Below are 24,175 nucleotides of genomic sequence, written 5' to 3'. Positions count from 1 at the left end.
AATCATAGCTTATTTCACAGTATTCAAATGCAGATCCAGTTTTGCAAGTGAAACTGTGACTACTTTGCCATCTTGTGTTCAATAAAGAAATAGCACATTATTTTTATTTTACATCTACTGATATTTATCTAGTTTCTCCTAGCAACTGCTGAGAGAGGATGGTAAAATATGCAACAATGATTGTGGATTTTAAGTCTATGTTTCAATACTATTAATGTTTGTCTCATGTATTTTGAAACTTTGTTACAAGGCATAAACAGTCTTCCTAATGAACTGACTCTTTATCTCTAGTTAAGATTTCTTGTCTTTGTCTGGTTATATCTTTTATCTAATTTTAATATAGTCCAATCTTATTATACTTACTATCTAGACAGTATATGTTTTTCTAAGCATTTACTTTCAACCTTTCTGTCTCCTTATATTTAAAATGTATCCCTTATACAGAGCACCTGAACACACATTTCTACAAAGAGATACAAATGGTCACCAGGCACATGAAAACATGCTCAACATCATTCATCATCAAAAAAATGCAGATCAATCCACAATGAGATATCACCTCATATCTGTCAGAATGAGTAAAATCAAAAACATGAGAAATAACAAGTGTTGGCAAGGATGTGGAGAAAAAGGAACCCTCACGTACCGGCAGTAGGAAATCAAATTGGTGCAGCCACTGTGGAAAACAGTATGAGGTTCATCAAAAAAATTAAAAATAGAAATACTGTAGAATCTATAATTCCACTACTGGGTATTTATCCAAAGAAAACAAAGACACTAATTTGAAAAGATACATGCACCCTTATGTTTATTACAGCATTATTTACAATGGCCAAGATATGAAAGCAACCCAAGTGTCCATTGATTGATGAATGGATAAAGATGTGGTATATTATATACACAGTGGTATATTGGTCAGCCATAAAAAAAGAATGAGGTCTTGCCATTTGCAATAAACGGATGAACCTAGAAGGATTACGCAAAGTGAAATAAGTCAGACAGACAAATACCATATGATTTCACTCATAAGTGGAATGTAAGAAACAAAACAAATGAACAAAGAAAAAAAAAGAGACAAAAAAAGTGACTCTTAAATACAGAGAAAAAAAACTAGTGGTTCCCAGAGAGGAGGCGGGTTGGGGGATGGGTGAAATACACAGAGGGGATTAAGAGTGCACATATAGTAATGAGCACTGAGTAATGTATAGAATTGTTGAATCATTATACTATACACCTGAAACTAATATAACACTGTGTGTTAATTATACTTCAATAAAAAAAGAAAAAAAAAAGGAAAGGAGTTGACCTAAGGTACTTTGGAAACCAATGTTTTGACTGGGAATGTAAAACTAAAGACAAAATTATACAAAACACTAAAATAAACAAACCAACAAAGTGTATCCCTTATAGCCATCATGTAGTTAGGTCTTGACACACAAACACACAATCTCTTTCAATTCAAATAACTGGTCCATTTATACTTGATTATTGATGTGGCTGAATTCAGAGCTACCATTTTACGTCTTCATTCTTATTCTCAAATTTTCTTTTTCTTCTTCCAAGTTTTCTGCCTGTGTCTCTGTTCCTCTTTCCCTGCCTTCTTTTGGGTTAACAAAGTATTTTTTAGAATTTCATTTTATCTACTGACTTTTTAGTTATACCTCTTTACATTATTTTTTATTTTTTAAGTGATTGTTCTAGGGATATATAGTATATGTCCTTAACTATAACCAATCCACTTGAGTTAATACTGTATCCCTTTTTACATTTAATATAAAAACCATTTACCACTCTCCATTCCCTATACTTTGTGCAACCCCTCAGTAGAATGTTATAATTTTTGCTTTAAACATTAGTTACCTTTTTTTAACAGGTAAGAGGGGGAAAAGTAATTTTTTCCTCTTTATTCACATATTTACCATTTCCTAAAGATCTGAGCTTACATCTGGTATCATTACCCTTCAACCTGATGAATTTCCTGTCAAACTTCTTACGGTGTAGGTCAGCTAGTGCTGAATTCTCAGTTTTTGCTTATCTGAAAAAGTCTTTATTTCCTTTTTCTCTTTAAGGAATTCTGTAACTTTAAAGATACAGAATTCAGGGCTGATGTTGTAGGTTTTTTTCCTTCAACAAATCATTTTTATTGTTTCCGTGTGTGTGTGTGTGTGTGTGTGTCTGACTGTTGTCAAGATTTTCTCTTTATTTTTGGCTTTTAGCAGTTTGAGTATAATGTGCCTCTATGTAATATGGTTTGTATTGATTATGCTTGGATCTGCTAAGCTTCTAAATTGACAATTTCATGTGTTTCACCAAATTTGGGAAATTTCTGGCCATCATGTTTTCAAATATTTTTCTGCCCCATTCTCCTTTTCCTCTCCTTCTAGAACTATGACTACACATATACTAGACATTTTTATTTTGTCCTGTAGGTCCCTGAGCCTTTGTTCAAATTCTTTCTAATCATTTTCCTCTCTGTTTTTCAGATTATATAACTTCTATTAATCTATCTGCAAGTTTACTAAATCTTACTTCTGTTACCTCTAATCTGCTATTAAGCCCATTTAGTAAAAATTTTTATTTCACGTATTATATTTTTCAATTCTAAATTTCCATGTCTTTATAATTTCTTTTTCTCGGCTGAGATTTCCTATTTGTTCATTCATTATATACATGCATTCCTTTATTTTCATGAGTATAGTTATAATAGGTGCCTTAAAATCCATTTGAATCCTTTTATTTTTTTTTAATTTTTTTTTCAACGTTTTTTATTTATTTTTGGGACAGAGAGAGACAGAGCATGAACAGGGGAGGGGCAGAGAGAGAGGAAGACACAGAATCGGAAACAGGCTCCAGGCTCCGAGCCATCAGCCCAGAGCCCGACGCGGGGCTCGAACTCACGGACCGCAAGATCGTGACCCGGCTGAAGTCGGACGCTTAACCGACTGCGCCACCCAGGCACCCCTAAATCCTTTTAAATTTAACATCTGGATCATCTCAGAGTCACTCTCCAATAATTGCCTTTTCTCTTCAGCATGTCTGCAAATTTTGAATTATATTCTGGCCATTGTAAATAATATGTTGCAGAAACTCTAAATTCTGTTACCTTCTTCCAAAGAGAATGATTGTTTTAGTACGCGATTAATTGGACTCAAACCCCAAAACTCTGTTTCCCCTCTGTGGGAATGAAAACTGAAACTTCTATTCAGTGCTTTTAGCCTTACTGGAACAGTCAGAGTCTGTCTATGCAAGATTTAGACAGTTTATATTCATCTCTAGATTTCTCTTTTTCTGGATCTTCTCCCTCACTTTCCAGTTGTTCCAGATGCCCCCAAACTCTGTCATCTAGTTCTTCAAGCCAGTACGACTGGGAGTCTCCCCTGAGTTTTAGTCATCCTCACAGTACCAAGCTGGGCATGACTTCAAGTTAAATACCATCCGAAATGGGAAACTCACCCAGTAGTTCCTTCTTCTAAATACGGATAACTCCTAACCTCTAGTTTCTGTCTGTTTTGGTTGTTTGCCAGTTTCTTTAGATAGTTATTTTTAAAAAATATTTTGTCTTGAGCTTATAGTTGGTGTTTGCTGGAGTGTTAGTCCAATAGGAGACAATTAGCTATAACCTAAAACTCAACCCTGCATATTATTTTAGAAAACTAGGTAATAATACCTTGCTAATTTCAACGGAGAAAAATGGAAAAGAAATTTATGAAAGACAAATGGATTTCATAACAACTTAAAGTAAACGTGGCCTTGGTATTTAAGAACAGTAACTAGAAACTAGGCTTACAAGATGGTGGATAGTAATTCAAGATTTGAAAGCATTTCAAGATCGAAAGCATTCATTTGTTTCCCACACTCCTGAGAAGTTTCTAAAATGACAGTGAAGGACAAATAACACATAAAGCCATAAAGACACAGAAATCAGAAGAGGAGATGACAGCAATAAAGTTTTGGAAGTCTGAAAGCCAAATGCATGAGTGACAACATACTTAGCAGCATGAAGAAAGGTAAAAATAAAGCTTGTATAAGTTGGAGGGAAACCTATAAAAAGCCAATGTGTGCAAAATAACCCCCAAAACTGTAAGACTCAGAAATTCCAGGCCCTTCTGAAGTCAGGGTGCATGAAGGTCTCAAAATTCAATATAAGAAGCAACATAAGCCTTAAATCCCCTCCCCCATCCTACACAACCAAGCGACCAGCCCCTCCCAACCCTGCAAGAAGTGTAGTTTACTCTCTGGAGAGGATGAACCAGAGAAACACTTACTGAAGGAAACACACTTGGGAGTGGAGGAGAGGTCTGAACTAAACATCTGAAGCAAAGTTTACATGTCAAAACATTAAGATCCACCTCCTACCACCACCATCCCAGCAGCTCCCATTTCACACAGAGCCCTCAGAATACTTATTTACAGATGAGGAGGAGGATTCTACCCCTAAAGACTTGCATACAGGAGGCTGGGGGCACCTGCCAGTGCAGCAATTCATAGAAAAGTTCTGTCCACACACAGACAGCTTCCATTTAGCTCTCTGTTTCAACACTCTCGACATAAAAGGACAAACATTTGAAAAAAGCCTCTAAAATTAAGGTTGGTTTCTAAACAAATTGTCAACCTGTGGTGCAATTTTAAAAAGGAAAAGAAAAATGAAAAATGGGACCAGCACTACTTTACAGAACCTAGAGAAAAGTTAGGTAACAACTGTCTGGAATACAACTTGGAGCTTCTAATTCCACCAAACAACTTCAATGATGGTAAATTCAATCTACAAAAAAGCTAAGAGAGTCTGACCTGAATGCCTCAGTTTGCATGAGAAATTTTAAATAGAATGTGAAAAAGGCCTCTATGCACTTCAGAAGGTCAACAGGGCATAATTATCAAAGATCATCTCATGTGGCATTAGTATAAGGAAAAACAACCCTGATATTTATCTAAAAGGAAATTAATCAGCAAAAGCACTAAAAATTAACCAACGGTCTGAGCAATCAGTTATAGTCTAAATATTTTGAAAACAATTCACAAACCTCTCTTAGGGAGAACAATGAGCAAACATCATTAGCAAAAGTCACATGTGCTATCTACTTAAGCTGGATTTAAAGTTTACATCCTATTAAGCAAGACACCCTCTCTCTAAAAGATGGGTTTTCCCTATTCCATGGGATCATTTCCCTGTCTGCCCATGCTTTAGTTCTACCAGTGATAGCTATCAGCACTCGACTGACTTGCTATTAACTACTTGGGGAAAAAAAAGAAGAAAATATGTCCTTGTGCTTTGGATTATTTTTTATTTTCTAAAGCAAGTCAGCTGCAAAGATTACTTGATATAATGACAAAATTCAGAAGAGAAAGCCACAAGAAAAATTTGTTCCTACTCTTAACAAAAAGAAAAAGCCAGACAATCCAGAAAAACCAAACGTTTTTGAGCCCATCAGGGAGGTGAGGTCATAAGTCAACCATTTATCTAAAATCCAGAGTGACGAGCCCCTCAGAGGAGATGGGACACAAGAATTGTTTCATCTTTGACAAAGCACAGAAAAAAGAGATGTTGCTATAAAACAACTGAAATTTTAACAAAATGCTTAAGGGTCAAATGTGCACTGATGCCAATTTAGAATCTGAGGGCCTCAGACACAGAAAATCCTGTACCCACTCACAAATTTCTTCTTCATAGTCTCCCACCCCCTGAGATGCTCCTGAGAACCAGCATGAGCAGAGCTGAGAAAGGGATATTGCTGGCACTGGTGTGTAGTGCCTGCTCTAAGATTTGAGGGTAGAGCAGAAGTGCCAAGAAAAGTCCGTCTACACTTTCGGACTGCATGAATACAAGGTGGTTATCAGCTACTGGTGGGGCAGAAGTGAGAAATTCACCCATGCTTCAGATTGAATCCTGACACGCAGCAAAAGTTGCCTGTTGCTGGGAAGGTACAGTAAAGTCTCTCACCTTCGAGTCCTTGTATTGATACCAAGCAAAAGTTAGCTGCTGCTGCAAAGGGAAGAAAACACAGCTCCTCTTTTATTCTGGTCCAACACCAGGCAAATGCAAGATAAACACTGGAGAAGGGACAGAAAGCCCACTCGTGCCCAGATTCTGTGCCAATACAAAACAGAGGTCTTCTAGCACTGGAAGGAAGACAGGGAAATTGCTCCCAGCCTACACCCTCTGCCCTGTCCTCCTTCTTCTCTACAGATACAAGGCAAAGCTCAGCTGTCAGGAAGGGGGTGGGGGAGAGGCAGAAAACCTGCCTGCTTTCTAGATCCTGCACTGAGTATAAGGCAGAGGACATCTCCACTGGGGAAGTGACAGAAGCACTGGAAAAGTTCAGCCTCTGGGGCAGGTGCACAGGACCTGCCTAAGACTGAGGCTAAAACAGGGAAATTGCAAAACGCCTTCTGTCTCCACCACAAGTCTTGCACCAAGTAACAAGCAAGGGAAGTCCGCCAATGGGAGAGGGGCAAAAGCATGGAAGGAGACCCTATATGGGTATGTAAGGCAAGCGGTCTGCTAAGAGCGGAACAGGAACAATGAGAAAACCCTCCAACGCTGCAGGCTGCACACTAAAAACAAGTTAGCAGTAACTCACTGCTGGAGGAATTTGAAGTCTGTGGTATACTGATGGTAACACTAGCAACAATAAACCCCCAAACCGGCGCAACTACTACCTAGACTGACTCGATCTAATTGTCTGCCAGTAAAAGTGCACCTGTTTCTAAGGGTAAATACCTTGGGTTTCTACTGTTCACCAATGTGCAACACGTGACATTCAATCAAACATTAAAAGTCACATTAAAAAAAAAAAGACAAAAGAACTCATTGTCAAAAGAGAAAAACAGCAACACAACCAGACTTAAGATCGTGCATATGTTGGCACTAGTACACAGGGATCTTAAAATAACTATAATTAACATCTTAAAAAATCTAGTAGAAAATGTAGATGACATTTAATGGAGAGGAAATTTCCTCACAGAGATAGAAACATAAAAAGGAGTCTAATGGAAATACTAATACATTTTAAAATGGGGCTCAAAAATGAATAATGGACGACCTTGAATCTATATAAGAAAACTATCCACAAATAATAAAGTTTCAAACTGATTAAGGAACTCCAAGGGCCAATAACGTAGAAACATCAAATATCAGGTTTCTCAACTGGTTACTATTTTGTCAAATAATTAAAACCATAATGTGGTTTATAACTCCTACACATATCAAAATACAATAAAACCTTGGTTTGTGAGCATAATTCACTCCAGAAACATGCTTGTAATCCAAAGCACGTGTATATCAAAGCAAATTTCCCCATAAGAAATAATGGAAACTCAGATGATTTGTTCCACAACCCAAAAATATTCATATAAAAATGATTACAAACTGTAACATAATACAAAATAATAAAGAAAATATGAAATATAAAGAAAAAAAATTAACCTGCACTTACCTTTGAAAACCATTGTAGCTGGTGTGAAGGAGACAAGAGACAGGAGGGTTATTGTGTATGACAACTTTCACTATCACTAATGGAATCACTGCTATCTATTGGTTCTATGGGATCTTTTTCTTTTCATATAACTTTAACAAGGAACCTATCCAATGACACTTGTTTTTGCCTCCTTTTGAGGATTTCATGGAAATGTGACATTGCATTATTGTTAAACAGATTCATCACTTACACTGCTACAGCCTTATTCGAGTGGTATTTTTCTACAAAATTTTGCACTGTTTCCCACATTTTACACATCTCCCTAATCTCACTTGAAGTGAGGGATTCCTCCACCTTTCTCTCCTCCTCCTCTGCAGACGAGATGCAGACATAGACTTCTTGTAAAATCTTGCAATTTTGGCTACTCGCATACCTCATTCATACTTCTTGATGATTTCCTTCTTAACTACCACCATAATCTTCTCCTTCTTCCATAAACTTCCTCCTTCTCCTCACTGCCTTTCTTTTCAACATTTTCCTGCATGGGGACCACTGTATACATTTGCACGGATGCTGACTACAGTATAGTATTAATAAATTCTTGTCATATACTGTATTTAATGTAACTGGCAATAAGGCAGCAGAGGAAAGGGTCTATATCTGTCCATAGGTGCTTTGAAGTGACAAAAAATACACTAGTGCCAGTTGTGGGCACCTTCCAATGTTCTGAAAAATCACTGATTTCTGCTGAACACCACAGCCTGAGACCAAGCATCTGAGCATGGAGACAATCACCCACAATCCCACAGCAAAAGAAAAAGAGAGAGAGAGAGAGAGAGAGAAGAAGAACCATTGGCTTAGTTGTGATCATGTGATGTTTGGCATCATGTATTACTGGTATTGCAAGACATTGCTCATTTATCAAGTTAAAATTTATTAGGAATGTTTGCTCACCTTGCAGAACACTCGCAGAACAAGTTATCGCAATCCAAGGTTTTACTGTATACACATGATTCAAGGTACATTTACTGAACACTAACCAGGAGCCATGCCCTGTGCCAGATGCTTGGGGTAGGGAGAGAAGCAGTGTATTAGTATCCCGAAACTCAATTTAAATAGGGAGACTATTAAAAATGGCCAAAAAAAAAAAAAATGCTATAGATGGTCTAATAGTGGTCCAGCACCAAGTGCTAAGGAAGAAAGCCCAGAGAAAGAAACAGTGAGAGAGGGCCAAAGTCATGAGGAGACTAAACGGAAGAAACTGCTGGAAGAAAGAAAAGAAAGAACTGAGGATGCTAAACAATGTTGGATGGGCAAATGCCCAAGATCATGAGGAGGCTGGAGAGGACTGATAAGAGCACAAAGAGACTAGCCTTAGGAAAGAAAATGTCTTGGAAAGAAAGACATTTTTGAAAAGAGTGTATCTTTCCAATACAAGAGAAGAGAAGAAAGAACAGAGATTATCACTAATGTTAAACACCTTATATTCACAGTGAACACTTAATGATGTGTGTGCACGTGATCTCTCTCTCATATGATCATACCACCCAGCCCTTGCACATGCTTCTTCTGGGAGCCTGGAATACTGTTCCCATTCCTCTTTGCCTAATTAACTCTAGTTTATCTTTCAGATGTCTGCTCAATCTTCTGCCGTCTTCACAGCACAGTGTACCTTTCCTTCACGATACTTGTCAGACTTGACTAATGCTTTGTGTTCCCTACCAGACTGTAAATTCCATAAGATTAAAAGCCATCTCCATTTTATATTTCCAAGTTATCCCTAGAACCTGGTAGAGTGCATGACAAGAAAAACTGATTAAATGAATCAGCCAAGATGGAGGAATAGTTCGATTCCATCTTCCCTATTTTTTATGAAGGACAATTATACATAAGGTAACAAAAAAAAATGCAAAAGCCATGTTTCATGGTTACTATAAATAAAAACTGTCTCAGAAGGATAGCCTATATGATTATTAAAACAAAACAAAAAAAAAAACAACTACAAGTAATAGGCACCCCATAGTAATTTCTTAATGAATTAATTTACATATAACCCTTAAAGTGAGTAACCCTCAAATGCTAAACCAGGACTCAATCTAGAGTTGAATACAAAACAGGAGGCAGTAGACTCTAATAGTCTAAAGATAAGAACTTAGAAATCAGGTAATTCACATATTCACCAAAAATATCATTATTGCAAATTATCTCCAAAAATATATTGATGCCAATGTTGCAGGAAACAGAGTCTTAAAATAGCCACCTTCCTATGATAGGAGTAGAAATCAATGAAATAGAAAATGGACAAACAACAAAGAAAATCAAAACCAAAAGTTAATAAAATTGGTAAACTTCTAGTAAGACTGATCAAGGAAAAAAAGAGAAGCCAAAAGTTAGCAATATCTGAACTATACCACTATAGAATCTAAAGACATTAATGATGTAATTAGGGAATGTTCTAAACAACTTTATGACAATATGTTCAACAACTGAGATAAAATTAACAATCACTGAAAAAAACATAACTTACAAAAATTGACATAGGTACAAAAGAAGTTTGAATAGCCCTATATCTCTTTTAAAAATTGAATTTTGTAATCCAAAACATTCCCACAAGGAAAATTTCAAGATGTTGGCTGAATTTCATAAACCACTGTGTCAACCCAACAAAACACCTGAGGGTTAGATAACACCCCAAGACCACCAGTTTTTTTTTTCCTTTATTGAATTTTTAGTGAATGAAAGGGAGGTACAGAAAGAGGAAAACTTAAAAAAAAAAAAAAAAAGGAAAAGATTGACAATTTAGGAGAAAAAGAGTAAAAGAAAGCAAATCGTTTGTCAGTAGAATAGAACAAATAAAATCAACAAAGATGAGATTATCTGCATTTGATGGTGGAGAATGTGAAATCTCTGGATCAGAATGTAAAAATCTACAGATCAGAATAGAAATGGATGAGTAAGCCTGGACTGCAGGGCTGGTTCAATATTCACAAATCAACCAATGTGATACCTCACATTGATAGAAGAAAAGGTAAGAACCATATGATCCTGTCAATACATGCAGAAAGCATTTGACAAAATATAGCATCCTTTCTTAATAAAAACCCTCAAGAAAGTCAGGATAGAAGAAACATACCTTAACATCATAAAAGCCACATAGGAAAAGCCCACAGCTAATATCATCCTCAATGGGGAAAACCTGAGATCTTTCCCCCTGAGATCAGAAACACAACAGGGATGTCCACTCTCACCACTGTTGTTTAACATAATATTGGAAGTCTTAGCATCAGCAATCAGACAACAAAATGAAATCAAAGGTATCCAAATTGGCAAAGAAGTAGTCAAACTTTCACTTTTCGCAGATGACATGATACTCTACATGGAAAACCCGAAAGACTCCACCAAAAAACTGCCAAAACAGATATATGAATTCAGCAAAGTCACAGCATACAAAATACATGTACTGAAATAGGTTGCATTTCTATATATCAACAATGCAGCAACAGAAAGAGAAACCAAGAATGATCCCATTTACAAATTGCACCAAAAGCCATAAAATACCTAGGAATAAATGCAACTAGAGATGTAAAGGATCTGTATGCTGAAAACTGTAAAAAAACTTATGAAAGAAATTGAAGAAGACACAAAGAAATGGAAAAACATTCCATGCTCATTGATTGGAAGAACAAATATTGTTAAAATGTCAATACTTCCCAAAGCAATCTACACATTCAATGCAATCCCAATCAAAATTGCACTGGCATTCTTCTCTAAGCTAGAACAAACAATCCTAAAATTTGTATGGAACCACAAAAGACCCCGAATAGCCAAAGTAATGTTGAAAAAGAAAACCAACGTGGGAGGCATCACAATCCCAGACTTTAGCCTCTACTACAAAGCTGTAATCATCAAGACAGTATGGTATTGGCACAAAAACAGACACATAGACCAGTGGAATAGAGAACCCAGAGAACTGGACCCTCAATAATGTATGGCCAATTAATCTCTGACAAAGCAGGAAACAGTATCCAATGGAAAAAAGACACTCTCTTTAGCAAATGGTTCTGGGAGAACTGGACAGCAACATGTAGAAGACTGAAACTGGACCATTCTCTTACACCATATAAAAAATAAACTCAAAACGGATGAAAGACCTAAATGTGAGACAGGAAACCATTAAAACTCTAGAGGAGAAAATAGGGAACAGCCTCTCTGATGTCGGCTGCAGCAATTTCTTGTTCGACACGTCTCCAAAGACAAGGAAAATTAAAGCAAAAATGAACTATTGGGACCTCATCAAGATAAAAAACTTCTGCAATGCAAAGAAAACAATCAACAAAACTAAAAGGCAACTGAAGGAATGGGAGAAGATATTTGCAAATGACATATTGGATAAAGGGTTAGTATCCAAAATCTATAAAGAACTTACCAAACTCAACACCCAAAAAACAAATAATCCAGTGATGAAATGGGCAGAAGACATGAACAGTCACCCTACAACCCAGCAATAGCACTACTAGGAATTTAACCAAAGGATACAGGAGTGTTGATTTATAGGGGAAGATGTACCCCAATATTTACAGCAGTGCTTTCAACAATAGCCAAATTATGGAAAGAGCGTAAATGTCCATCAACTGATGAATGGATAAAGATGTGGTTTCTATATACAATGGAATACTACTTGGCAATGAGAAAGAATGAAATTCTATCATTTGCAACAACGTGGATAGAACTGGAGAGTATTATGCTAAGTGAAATAAGTCAGAGAAAGAAAGATACCATATGTTTTCACTCATATGTAGAACTTGAGAAACTTAACAGAAGACCATGGGGGAGGGGAAGGGAAGGGGAAAAAAATAGTTCCAAACGGAGAGGGAGGCAAACTGTAAGAGACTCTTAAATAAGGAGAACAAACTGAGGGTTGATGGGGGAGGGGGGCGGGAGAAAGTGTGTGATGGGCATTGAGGAGGGCACTTGTTGGGATGAGCACTGGGTATAGTATGTAAGTGATGAATCATGGGCATCTACCCCCAAAACCAAAAGCACACTGTATACACTGTATGTTAGTTAACTTGACAATAAAGTATATTTAAAAGAAAAAAAAAAGAAATGATGAGTAAGGGGAAATGTAGCTATAAAAAATGTTGATTTGTATTTCCTAAACAAGCAAGTGATAGCAGAAGAGAGGTGTTTGGAAATCTGCCATTGAGCAGTAACGAGAACAGCACACAAAGCAGACCGTGTACAGCATAGCCAAGCTAACTGTAATAACAATACATTATTGTTTAGATACACTCGGTATGACTGTGATAATGCATTCCGTTATAAATTAAAAAGTTAGCTCCAAATTTGAAAAGCTGTTCTTAGGGGGGAAAAAAGGTTTCTTTGCTGGAGACAAATAATACTGCAGTTTCTCAAAATAAAAGTAAAGCAAGGACCTATGGAAACCTAAAGAAAAGAGCCTACTGTTGGAAAAATCAGCTCTATTCCTGGTGACTTTTAATCTAACCCAAAAAGAATAAAGCCTATTTTATTATTTCTGGAGTACAAATACAAAATAGCCTAGTCAATTCTCTTTCTTCTCAGTGGTTATGTTCTACAAAGTCACTGTGAAAAATGAATTCGCAAATACTGAAACAGTGCTCCATGGGGAAAAGACAGCATGAAGTTCTTCCAAGCCTCTGGTCACAGTTTTCTCAAGTAATTAACATATAACTGTGCTTGCCGTGTGTTTCTGTTTAAAGACACCTTATCCAACATGTATTGCTGATTGATGAACATTCAATTCACACTCAACAGTACTGTCACTCATGCCAGAACCAAGCTTATCTAACGCAGGTATTTTCTCTGTAAGGCACATCACGGTCTTCAGCACTATCCTTGGGGGCCATTTTAAACCAAAATCCACCAACAAAAAGCACAAGATATGAAAAACATGGCACTAAACAGACCTCAAAAAAGGACACATCTTTACAGTATGAGAGCAGAAATAAGAAGGCAGAGCATTGCCTTGTTCGGCCTCAAGTAGGAATGTGTGCTAGCGTCAAACAAATTTTTCCCTGCACTGTGCATGTCTGCAAATGACTATGAAAGAACTGTGAGTATTGATTTCTGAGGTTTCAAGCAATTGCAGTGAGTAGGCAAATTTGCAAATTTGAAATTATGAATAATGAGGATTGACTGTACTCACAAAAATCTACACTAACATCTCACAAATAAGTTTTTAAAAGGTTTACTGTAAATGTACCTAGAAATCTAGGAAGCTGGACTAGAAATACAATAGGACTAAATACTACTTCTTGGAATCCATTTGCCAATATTTTCTAATCAGTAATGAAACATGAAAAACACCCACCCATTCGAAGTCATTTTTTTTTAATGTTTATTATTTATTTTGAGAGAGAAAAAGAGCACGAGCAGGGAAGGGGCAGAGAGAGTGGGAGACAGAGAATCCCAGGCAGGCTCCCAGGCAGGCTCCGCACTCCCAGCACAGAGCCCAACGCAGGGGTTGATCTCACAAACCACAAGATCATGACCTGAGCTGAAATCAAGAAGGTGGATGCTTAACCGAATGAGCCACCCAGGCACCCCAAAGTCACTTTTACAGTGGTCTCAAGCAGGCCTCTTCAATTTAGTGGTATATGATAATCAGCATTAGGAGAAATCAAAGCATGTTTATTTCTAAGTAGTAAACGAAATCCATTAAATCCCTTATGAACAACTTACTCCTCTAAGTTTGTAACAGAGTGGCCAGTCTACTTAACAGTAACCAACTTTTTCTAAATAGTAGTCATTCAAATGACTGTTACTGAGTATGAGGCTACACTCGCCCTCACTCTCACCATGATTAAAGGCCGTATTCCATGGTGCCAAAAAATGATTTCATGACTTAATACATCACTACATCACTACCCACACTGAGTACGTACTACAACAAAATATACTACAGGGGAAACAAATTCTGATCTAGGCTCTGTGAAGCTCTCACAGATGAGTGATTTAGATGTTTGCTCAAAGTTTCACATGTTTATAAATCACCTTTAGTCCTTGAGAGAGAAACAACAATAATGAGGAAAACTGCAAAAGTCTGCATTAATGGTAAATTCCACAAGATCTTTTAAAAAGCATTCTCTCTCCTATCCATTCCCTCAACATTCCAATTACCTCCTATTACATTACAATAACTACACACTTCACAGACAATGGTGATTACTAGGTGAACAAATTGGAAACTCCATATACTGTCTTATGTTTTAGGCCAGTGTTCACATTTTAGGTCATGCTTTAGTCTGCTGCCAGCTAAGTGCTCTTTGTGCACCATCATTTCCAGGAATATGACTGGACTCAACAAACCTGAACATGTGCAAAAATACTGATATATACTCAAAAGGGAAAATAATCTCCATAATATTAGCCATTAAAACCATACCAAAGTGTATATTTTCTAAGATTTCTTAAAAAGACTAATTGTGTCTCCCTTAACCCAATCAGCTGAAGTTTGAACAGAACTAAAAATGAGGCAATTGTTAGACAAGTAAAGAATTTGAATATTTTAACAAGGGGGAGAAATGATACCATGATACCATGTTTCCCTATGGTATAGGTTTGATTAAAAATTGGGCCCAAACATCTCTGCCCTTCAAAGCTAAATTTGCCATATATTCCCCTTTTCAGAAAGTATCATTAATATTTTTAATTAGAACAGCTAAAAAGAAAAAGGTGACTGCATTTAGTCACATGCTTACTGTAATTTAGGACTGTTTTAGAAATCACCAGTAACCTGTTTGTCTCCCATTCATCCTACTTTGCATCGTCTTTGTCAACATTCTGGTTCACTTATTACCACCTGAACTTCTGTAATGAGCTGAATGCTTTCTGTCCCATTTAATTCACTACATCCACCACCAGACTAATCTTTCTGAGGCATACTCCGATGACACTGTCCCCACATTCATATACCTCCGATAGCTCACACTGCCATCTAAATTAAGAACACATCAGCCTTGGGACACCTGGGTGGCTCAGTCGGTTGAGCATCCGACTTTGGTTCAGGTCATGATCTCACAGCTGGTGAGTTCGAGCCCCGCGTCGGGCTCTGTGCTGACAGCTCAGAGCCTGGAGTCCGCTCCGGATTCTGGGCCTCCCTCTCAATCTGCTCCAACCCACTTGCATTCTGTCTCTGTCTCTCTCAAAAATAAATAAACATTAAAAAAAAATTTTTTTTTTTTCTAAAGAACACATCAACCTGACTTTTGAGGTCCTTTACGATCTAACCTAGCATACTTTTCTAGTCTTCTTTCTTATAATTCTCCAACACTTAACCTAAGTTCCAGAACATATCCTTTTTTTTTCAATATATGAAGTTTATTGTCAAATTGGTTTCCATACAACACCCAGTGCTCATCCCAAAAGGTGCCCTCCTCAATACCCAGCACCCACCCTCCCCTCCCTCCCACCCCCCATCAACCCTCAGTTTGTTCTCAGCTTTTAAGAGTCTCTTATGCTTTGGCTCTCTCCCACTCCAACCTCTTTTTTTTTTTTTTTTCCCTTCCCCTCCCCCATGGGTTTCTGTTAAGTTTCTCAGGATCCACATAAGAGTGAAACCATATGGTATCTGTCTTTCTCTGTATGGCTTATTTCACTTAGAATAACACTCTCCAGGGGCGCCTGGGTGGCGCAGTCGGTTAAGCGTCCGACTTCAGCCAGGTCACGATCTCGCGGTCTGTGAGTTCGAGCCCCGCGTTGGGCTCTGGGCTGATGGCTCAGAGCCTGGAGCCTGTTTCCGATTCTGTGTCTCCCTCTCTCTCTGCCCCTCCCCCGTTCATGTTCTGTCTCTCTCTGTCACAAAAATAAATATTCAAAAAAAAAATTAAATTAAAAAAAAAAAAAAAAAAAAGAATAACACTCTCCAGTTCCATCCACATTGCTACAAAGGGCCATATTTCATTCTTTCTCATTGCCACGTAGTACTCCATTGTGTATATAAACCACAATTTCTTTATCCATTTATCAGTTGATGGACATTTAGGCTCCTTCCATAATTTGGCTATTGTTGAGAGTGCTGCTATAAACATTGGGGTACAAGTGCCCCTATGCATCAGTACTCCTGTATCCCTTGGGTAAATTCCTAGCAGTGCTATAACTGGGTCATAGGGTAGGTCTATTTTTATTTTTTGGAGGAACCTCCACACTGTTTTCCAGAGCGGCTGCACCAATTTGCATTCCCACCAACAGTGCAAGAGGGTTCCCATTTCTCCACATCCTCTCCAGCATCTATAGTCTCCTGATTTGTTCATTTTGGCCACTCTGACTGGCGTGAGGTGATATCTGAGTGTGGTTTTGATTTGTATTTCCCTGACGAGGAGCGACGTTGAGCATCTTTTCATGTGCCTGTTGGCCATCCGGATGTCTTCTTTAGAGAAGTGTCTATTCATGTTTTCTGCCATTTCTTCACTGGGTTATTTGTTTCTCGGGTGTGGAGTTTGGTGAGCTCTTTATAGATTTTGGATACTAGCCCTTTGTCCGATATGTCATTTGCAAATATCTTCCCATTCCATTGGTTGCCTTTTAGTTTTGTTGGTTGTTTCCCTTGCTGTGCAGAAGCTTTTTATCTTCATAAGGTCCCAGTAGTTCATTTTTGCTTTTAATTCCCTTACCTTTGGGGATGTGTCAAGTAAGAAATTGCTATGGCTGAGGTCATCCAGAACATATCTTAAGCCTTTCTGTGTTTATAGTTTAGGCCTTTCCCTCAACTTAGATGCACTTCCTCATTTTCTGGTGAAAACCTGTCCCCAGCTTTCAGGCTATCACTATCACGTGTCTCCCTGCCTCCAATCTGATGTCATTTTCTTTAGAACTTCTTATGACACTTCACTCAGATGTGTCTAACAGCCAGTCATTTATCCTCTCCTACTAGAGAGAAAGCTCAAAGAGAAGGGCCTAAATTGAGTGTTTCTTGATAACATAAACTGAACTTGTCAATAAGGAAAAAAGAAGACACACTTTATGCAAAGGGGAAAAAAAGCCTTATTGTTAGTAGAGTAGAACACATCCTCCAATAGAAATTTTAATAAATGTATCCTCAAATCAACAACCTTACCAGTCTTACCATACATTCAATTCTTACAGGAGATACATAACTGGGAGCAGTGTGCATACTGCTTTTCAAACATAGCAAACAAGTCCCTTATCTCCAGCAGTACATTAAATGAATAGTAAAGTATGACTGTGTTTCATTAATGCCTCATTTATCTAACATCACTAAGATACGGAGGAGAAGTGAATTTTCTGGAGAAGTGGCTTCCTACTGTAGAAACAGAATTCAGACGTGCCTGTGGCCTGGACCAGCTGAGAGATGCTTCTGGGACACCGACCTCCACTTCGCCCAGTCTAGCAGAGAACACTCAGGCAGAGTGGGGCGGTCACTGTGTACCAGATACTTATACCTGTTAAAACAGGTAGGCAGCATGGAAAGAGAGCAAAGAGGGTATTAAAAACCCTCGAAAAGGGCAAAAGGAGGTTTTTGCATCTAGCAGAATCCTCCTTCCAGCCTGTGGGTACTAGCCACAGTTGTATTCCCCTGAGAAACTCTGGGGGGTTGAGCAGCTGTTCTGTTATGTCATCACCTGCTAGGAGAGTCCATCCTCCCTGCCACTGGAAACACTTTCACTCTTGAATTAGGTGTTATGGCTTAAATCGTGTACAGCCCAAAATTCGTATGTTGAAGGCCTACCCACCAGTATTTCAGAACATGACCCTATTTGGATATAGGGTCAATGCAGATATAACAGATGAGGTCATTCTAGAGTACAGTAGGGCCTCAATCCAACATGACTGGTGTCCTTATTGAAACAGGAAATTTGGAAACGGACAAGCACACAGGGAGAGTGCAATGTGAAGCTGAAGGCAGACTGGGCTGATGCTTCTATAAGCCACGCAACTTCAAAGATTGGCAGCAAACCAGCAGAAGCTAGGTGAGAGGCATGGAACAGGTTCTTTTTCACAGCGCTCAGAAGGCACCCTGATCTCAGACTTTCGCCTCCAGAACTGTGAGACAATAACTGTCTGTGACTTAAGCCACCAAGTTTGTGCTTCTGTCTGTGCATCTCTAGCAAACTCATCGTCCCTACTGGTATCTTTCCATTGATCACATCACCAACCTACTATGACAACCACACACCACCCTAATAGAACTTCTTAACAACGTTAAGCACATTCATTCAACAAGCACATATTGATGTCCTCTATGTGCCAGGCATGAAGGACTGAACAGTATGACTGACATGACACGGTCTCTCTCATACTGGTTACAGGATATGATCATGATACTGATCAGGATAACTGACAACATACCATAATTACACAATGATAAAATCACAATTGTGCAACAGCACTGCATGACTAAATGACTCTTTAAACTGAGGGTAGTGGGCATATTTAACCATGTCTGCATGACTCAGTGACCTCGCTATGGAGGCCCACCATATATTTCCATGCCCTTTATTACTTCTGTTCCTCTCCGAGATGTCAAGTTGTTGATTACCATGAGGTCTGCTTTTATCAGCTCCCCTCCTCTACCTCTGCTCACTCTCTCCAATCCACTTATTTCTGGTTTGGCGTTTCTAATTTGCTACGGGCTAGGGGCGCCTGGGTGGCTCAGTCAGTTATGCGTCCAAATTCGGCTCACGTCATGATCTCACGGTTCATGAGTTCGAGCCCCACATCCAGCTCTGTGTTCCCCCTCTCTGTGCCCCTCCCCTGCTCATGCTATGGCTCTCAAAAATAAATAAACATTAAAAAAATTAATTTTCTACAGGCTATAAAAATTAGGTAATTAATATTGCTAAGAAAAACATATTGAATAATAAAAACTGCTTCATGTGAGAACTGAAGATTTGGCTTAAACACAGTCTTTCTGATTTACTTTCGATTCTCAGAGACATTTTTTTTTTCCTGGCAGAACAATTTCTCCCATTCAAAAAGATTCTGTTACAAGGCACTAAGGCAGGACATTATTATACAGAGAGTATTACTGAATAAACTGCCCACAAACACTTGTTTTCTTTCAAAGGGAGTACAGCACAGGTATGCTATGTAAATAGTTATCTAAGAAATACTGTGCAAATTCAGAATTATTTTATAGCCCAGTGTAAGGTATATTTTTCTTCTCTTATTGTGTATCGTAACACCAAGTAATAGGACCATAAGGTCATATGGCACTCAACTGGAAAGCCCAGCCAAAACCTTTTGCAGTACATAATAAATAACCACGTACCTCTTATGCATATCCAACAATCATCTTTTGTGTTGTGCTTTTTAAGTTCTTCTTCAGTTACTTCAATTAACCTGCCTTTTAATCCCGTTAGATCCTTTCCACTTTTAGTGAGTCGAATCCAATCCATAAGACTTCTGCCCTGTTTTAGAGGCACCTGAAAAAAGGAAAAGGGAAGAATTCAATGTGGCTTCTTCGAGTCAGCTGCTCTCCCCTCCCCTTCCTCCCACTTCTCTTAAGGCTGCTTCGTTACTCTTACCCTCATTCAAAAAAGTAAGAAAATTCAAATCAATAATTCTACATTTTTTTTATAGATTTAGGTGGTTGCCAAAATCATCTCTGCTATATTCGAATTATAAATAGAACAATATAAAACACCTGGGCTATGAGGTAGGGCTTAGAAACTCTGTCACACAAACAGTCATCAGAATGGTATCTAGTAAAACAATAACATTGAACCTGGAGTCAGAAAACAAGTCTTGGTTCCGGCTCTGTCACACGGAATTAAGCTCCTGCCTATACTTATATAACTAGTTTGTTACACAGTACCAGAGAAATGTTTAATGTAAAAGAAGGCACACTCAAGGAAGCATATTGCTATACACTGAATGTGTGTGTCCCTCCAAAATTCATATGTTGAAATCCTAACCTCCAATGTGACATTAGGAAGTAGGGCCTCTGGCAGGTGACTAAGTCTGGAAGGTGGAGCCTTCGTGAATGGTATTAGTGCCCTTATTAAAAAGGCCTCAAAGGGCTCTCAGCCTTTCTGCCATGTGAGGATGTGGGGAAAAGATAGCTATGAACCAGGAATCAGGCCTTCATCAGACACTGAAGTTGTTGGTGCACTGATCTTAGAATTCCCAGCCTCCAAAACTGTGAGAAATAAATTTCCATTGTTTGTAAGTCACCTTATAAAATTTATGGCCCTCTGTTACAGCAGACGGAATAGACTAAGATATTTATCAATTTCACTTTCCGGAATCCTACCTATTGCAGGCACTCATTTCCCCCCAAATAACCAAACTAATAGGTCTGTGGTACCACTGCAATTTCACATTCCTTCCTACCAACTACATCATCCCCTTCTTACCATCCCTGAAATTCTCTAGGTTTCTTGGTCCCAGTAAATGAAGTAAAGTATGAGAAAATGATCTTTCCCATCCCAAACCAAAATCACTTCTCTCTCTTATCTACGAGGATTCCATAATCTACTGAGTAGTTAAACAACTCTAATCATGGGCCCTCCCTCCTTCAGTGGCTCTCCACACTACTCTACAATAAATAATGTCTCTAAATTCCCTCGTTTACCATGCCCTTCCTATCTGATCATAGTTTACCTCACTAGCTCTGAGTTTTAGTTTCTGCTCCTTCCTATTACATGCTTTAGCTAAATGGGAACTGATTCCTTGATTAGTATGAAACACCTGCTCCTCTGCCTGGATCAATTCCCTTCCTCTCTCCCACAGACATTATTTCCTCCAGAAGCCTTCTCTGACCCTAACCCCTTGTGGTCATAACATACTGTTACAATTCTTATGACATTTGTAACTATTTGTCTGTGCAGCCTATTAGCTTATTAGACTAACCTCCTTGGAAACAGAGACCACATCTCCAGCATATGGGAAGTTCTCAATAAATATTTATTTACTAGTGTCAATAGAAATAATAAAGCTACCATATATTGAGTACATATTCTGTAACACACACTGTGCTGAGGGCTTTATACAACAATCCCACAACAATCCATGGGGTCTGAATAAAAGCCTAAGGGCAAGTAACACAGAGGAGTGCATACCATATACCAAGATTGTGCTAAGAGAAACATTATCTCGTTTAATCCTATGAACAGCCCTATAAAATGGGTACTATTATTCTCATTTACACCTGAGAAAAATGAGACTCAGAGATTAAGTCATGGGACCTGGGAAAAGAATCTGGGTCTTTCTCACTCAAAAATCTATGCTTTTAACTATTATGATATACAACCTCCCCAACTAGCTTCTATTTTCTCAACGTCTACCCATGTCATACAAGCCAGACTCAGGTTCTAACACTGCAAGATTACCTTATTTCATAAAGTACTGGGGGGGGGGGGGGGGGAAGGGGGGTTGTCTGAGTTTCCTCTTGAATTGCACAATAATTGTATTTTGTTCTCTTTTTGGACCCAAAGACTCACCTTTGTCATCACCATCTGTGAACCTTTTGTCTTTGCTTCTGAGCTTTCTCTTTTAAAATGATGCTGAGAACATTGTTTGTAGTTTGAACAGAAGGCCAGAAACTCATATTCTAATTCAGATATTCTTTCTCTGCAAAGGCTATACTTATTTAGCCAAGAATTTAGCTCAAGGAGAGAAACGGGTCAAACATCAAGGAGGAGGGGTCAGATGATTAGATGGCTGGATGATACATGTAGCAATAAATGAAATGTCCCAGCCAGAGTCACATCACATCAAGTTTTGGGGTCCAAAGCAACATGTCTTAAACAGTTCCCTTTCTGTGACATAGAGATAGCAAAAGCACTCATTTTATGGGATCACTGTAAAGATTAAATGAGTTAATACACACGAAGCACTCAAAACACTTAGACCATACACAGTAAGCACCGAATAAATTTTAGCCATGTTATTACTATTGTTAGAGTTACAGACTTCTGAAAAGCTAATGAAAGCTACAGATTCCTGAATCCATAATTCTAATCCAGAGTCAAACTCCAGGTTTCAGTGGAAGGGGGAAAAAAAAAAGTCGGTGAAGATCCTAAATAATGCTAAGATCCAAGAATTCAGAATTGGGGGGGTGGGGGGAAGTGGCCCAAGCAGGTGGAAGTTTCAAAAACAAAACATGAAGTTATAGAATGAGGAACTAACAAATAACTGGAGTAATTATCTACGTTGCAATGAACACAGGAGACAATTTTATTAAATTTTGTAAATATAAAATACATTTGTATTCCACCTGTTGCTAACAGTAACTATGTTTAACTAAAAGTTAAAGAGTATCATATTAGCTTCAAAGTCAGCAAGTGGTATCAGTAGAAAAGGCAGTGATTAAACAGGTACCAAAAGTAGAAAGGCAGCATGACTAAAAGAAGTGTCCATAAACCCTCCGGAGGACTGTAGACATTTGTTCTCGCTTCCCCAATCTTCCCTAGTTGCCACCTTTGGAGGGATGGTCACTGGCCAATGTCGCTACTTCCCAACCTTTCCCTTCTCTTAGGGAACCACATCACTCACAACTCCTTCCGGCAAGTGTAGAACAAAAGACTGGAGAGGAGGATAGGCTGAGGGAAAGAAGCTAATACTGAATACCTATATGATAACGTCAAGCACTGTGCTGGCCCAGTCATACACGACTAAATTTAATTCGCGGGAAAAGACTTCACATTAAGGGAATTGCGGATGGGAAAGGGGCTAGTAGGTGAGAGGGAGGGAGGTTAGGAGAACTCAATGATTGCAGACATAAGTGGATCAGAAAGAGATCGTCAGCAAGGGCAGGAGGGAACGAAGGCGAGAGCGGAGGACAGGAGGTGGAAGAGGGGTCCTTAGGAGAGAATGGACCTTTGGGTAGCAAGGAACGCCGGCGGGCGGCGAGCTGAATGAGACCAACGGTGTCACCCGCTTACCTTGCTACGCCCCCCGGAGGCGACGCGCTGCTGTGAGCTGGGGGCCGGGAAAGACTGGGAAGGGACGTTCAGCATCCTGGACCCCTGGCCCGGGCCCTGCCCGGGGTCCGCCGCCGGACAAGATCTCTCAGCTCGACCCCCTCTACCGTAACACCTACCGCTCCGGCTCCGAGGCCGGGCAGAGGCCAAGCCCCCGACCCACTTCCGGGGTCGCCCGGGGTGAGGCGCGCCATGACGCAGCACGTTGAGGCCGCGAAGGGCGGAGCCAAAGGAAAGAACGGAGCGCCGGCAGGGGAGGAACCAGAGAGAAGTACGCATGCTTCGTTAGTCCTGAAGTCTGAATTTCAGCACCGCAGGGAGGTGACAGCTATTCCGTGGTAGCATTTAAGACAGAGGGAAGCTGTTCCTTAGCCTTGGTGCTGACAGAATCTGAAAATAAATTCTTATAGACTGTTAAACCAGGACACAAGTGTCTGTCTATTGTTAAGCACTACCACCACACTACTTGAAATATGGCACAAAATAACACTTTCAAAGCATTTTGATTTCTCTGAAACTCTCTACTGTAAGACACCTGTCTGTACAGGAAAGAGAACCTTTAAGAATTAAGGTGTCAAATGCAAACAGCCACTCCTACTAGGTGAAGCTTCACCTTTAAGAACCCCCGCTAATGACTAACGAATGAGTCGAAGAAGTAAAGTCTCCTGCTACGATCACCACTCACAAGCATTTCCTCTTCATCTAACTTCCTATCTTCACTGAAGGATACAGGGAATTGCTTACTGATACAACCCCAGATGGAGTGACGAGCAGTTATGTTTGAGTCAAATAGGTTTAGTTTGAATGCCATCTCTCTGCATTTAATAAATAAGG

The 24,175-nt window shown here is 39.0% G+C and overlaps 1 protein-coding gene across 3 annotated transcripts in view; it reads right to left on the bottom strand.

Moving 5' to 3' along the window:
- Nucleotides 1-23,529, bottom strand: part of CYB5R4 (cytochrome b5 reductase 4) — a 95,150-nt gene extending 71,621 nt beyond the window's left edge. For 2 of the 3 annotated variants that reach the window (XM_040474075.1, XM_040474076.1), the window contains exons 1-2: nt 23,303-23,529; nt 19,687-19,840 (exon numbers count right to left, since the gene is read on the bottom strand). In XM_040474075.1, the coding sequence (XP_040330009.1) occupies nt 19,687-19,840; nt 23,303-23,377 (229 nt within the window). In that variant the 5' untranslated portion in view covers nt 23,378-23,529. The remainder of the gene's footprint in view (nt 1-19,686; nt 19,841-23,302) is intronic. The other variant, XM_040474077.1, reaches the window with a different exon arrangement.
- Nucleotides 23,530-24,175: the final 646 nt, after the last annotated feature.

This window comes from Herpailurus yagouaroundi, unplaced genomic scaffold (assembly GCF_014898765.1).
Source record: "Herpailurus yagouaroundi ecotype Mexico unplaced genomic scaffold, PumYag 139, whole genome shotgun sequence".
Taxonomy (NCBI): Eukaryota; Metazoa; Chordata; class Mammalia; order Carnivora; family Felidae; genus Herpailurus; species Herpailurus yagouaroundi.
Note: the sequence above shows the minus strand (reverse complement) of the source record. Positions and strands in the feature narration are given on the sequence as shown.